The sequence below is a fragment of the Octodon degus genome, unplaced genomic scaffold (genome assembly GCF_000260255.1).
Source record: "Octodon degus isolate 3935 unplaced genomic scaffold, OctDeg1.0 scaffold00197, whole genome shotgun sequence".
NCBI lineage: Eukaryota > Metazoa > Chordata > Mammalia > Rodentia > Octodontidae > Octodon > Octodon degus.
The window spans coordinates 4,001,688-4,003,205 of record NW_004524773.1 but is presented as its reverse complement, the minus strand read 5'-3'; the positions used below and the strand labels follow the sequence as shown (position 1 = coordinate 4,003,205).

Here is a 1,518-nt window from a genome sequence, read left to right as displayed (position 1 = left end):
GGGATCAAACTTGGGACCTTGCGCTTGCCAGGTAGGTATTCATGCTACTGAGCTATCTCCCCAGGCCCTTCCTTCTCTTTCTGAAGACAAACACAGCAGTTGATGAACAGATCGACCCTCCAAAAGAACAGCACATCATAAAGCACTCGTCATTGGAAAGCCAGGGCCTTTTCACTTGCAATTTCCATCCAGTTACTCTGGATTTGAATTTCTGAAGGCTTCTTCAGCATTTAACCAGTTCTTTGTTGCTTGAAGGGGCTAGGACTATTTCTCCACACATGAACTGATCCTCGTCATAAATCACTTTTATAACAAGAGAGCAGCCAGGACACATTGCCATGTCTTCTCTGTTCTCCAAATCTTCCCTGGTGATGGAGAAGTTATCCCCAAATGGGCAGGGGTAGAAATACGTCTCCGAGTCCTCATCATACTGAAAGTCCTCGATCTCCACCTCGTCCTGGAATACTGCCATAGCTGAGGGGCCGGCCAAGTGCTGACAGCCGCGCCGTCCGACACCACCTCGTCTGGTCTGATATAGCGTGCACGGGCTACATAACGTCACCACGCACAGGCACGAGGACCTATTGAGGGCCTTTAGATAGAACCTCTGAAGAATATATCTGACTGCTGGTCAACAACTACAACTCCTTTCAGCTTGAAGAAGCCAGAGTGGTCATCACCCATGGTTCCCTCATAACAGTTCGGGTTACTTCTTCAGAGGGGGGAATGTTGCAGGCAGCCAAGCTAGGTAGAATTACAGAGAGTCAGACAGGGCCAGGTCCGCAAGGAGACAAGATGGAAGACAAGGTAACTTTACAACTGGGAAAAGACAGACATTCCCATATGGGCTACATCTCAAGACCAAGACAAAAAGAGGAAACACAGCTATATACTTCTCTCGGGATGGGCATCAGGGATTGATACTCTAAATAGGTATCAATCAACTTGAAAGAGCCCTATTGAGTCACTAGCCCAACCCCAACAGGAGGAGACCCTGTCCCACATTCTTGCCCACTTGCTACATGATTGGCTTCCTCATTTGGTCTTGGATTTAATCAATTTTTACCTGAGCAATGGTGAGTTCCCATGTCTTCTCCATCACCTTAGACCTGCCTCACCACATGGTTTTCCTCTATAAAAGTCACTGGAAGAAACAGCTTCCGGGAAGAACTACCCGCTCAGGGCCCCCTCCTGTCCCTCTCTTGGATAGGAGCTTTCTTTCTCTCAATAAATGTATTTTGCTCATTTATTTTTTTCCTCATAATTTTATTGATAAACAAATAGCAATGAGATAGTTTCAAATCAAATTGGTAGGACAGTTTCAATAATTAACACACTGCATACATTCTTCCTAGTGGTTAACTGCTGTACAAGATGCAGACATGATGTCCTATTTACAAACACCATTAGAACAAATTACTCTATTCATTAAGAGAATGTAACTATATATCTATCCTAACCACTTTGAATACACAGATACAAAATGGACATTCATCTGTATACCCTTTTTTTTGTTAA

The 1,518-nt window shown here is 44.3% G+C and overlaps 2 protein-coding genes across 3 annotated transcripts in view; one reads left to right on the top strand and one right to left on the bottom strand.

The window, feature by feature from the left end:
- Cxcl17 (C-X-C motif chemokine ligand 17) overlaps positions 1 to 1,518 on the top strand; it is a 199,528-nt gene that overhangs the window by 161,761 nt on the left and 36,249 nt on the right. The gene's annotated exons all lie outside the window — the stretch shown is intronic.
- LOC101582815 (DPH3 homolog) lies at positions 160 to 472 on the bottom strand. The gene is made up of 2 exons (XM_004644382.2): positions 367 to 472; positions 160 to 291 (listed from the first exon to the last, which is right to left on the bottom strand). The coding sequence occupies exons 1-2, from the start codon at positions 470 to 472 to the stop codon at positions 224 to 226; spliced, it is 174 nt and encodes a 57-aa protein (XP_004644439.1). The 3' UTR covers positions 160 to 223.

What these genes read in the sequence shown, in the direction of transcription:
- LOC101582815 (XM_004644382.2), bottom strand. Translation starts at nt 472, where the DNA reads ATGGCAGTATTCCAGGACGAGGTGGAGATCGAGGACTTTCAGTATGAT. An exon ending in GGATAACTTCTCCATCACCA is followed by an intron (nt 292 to 366) that starts GGGAAGATTTGG and finishes TGATTTATGACG; the next exon opens with AGGATCAGTTCATGTGTGGA.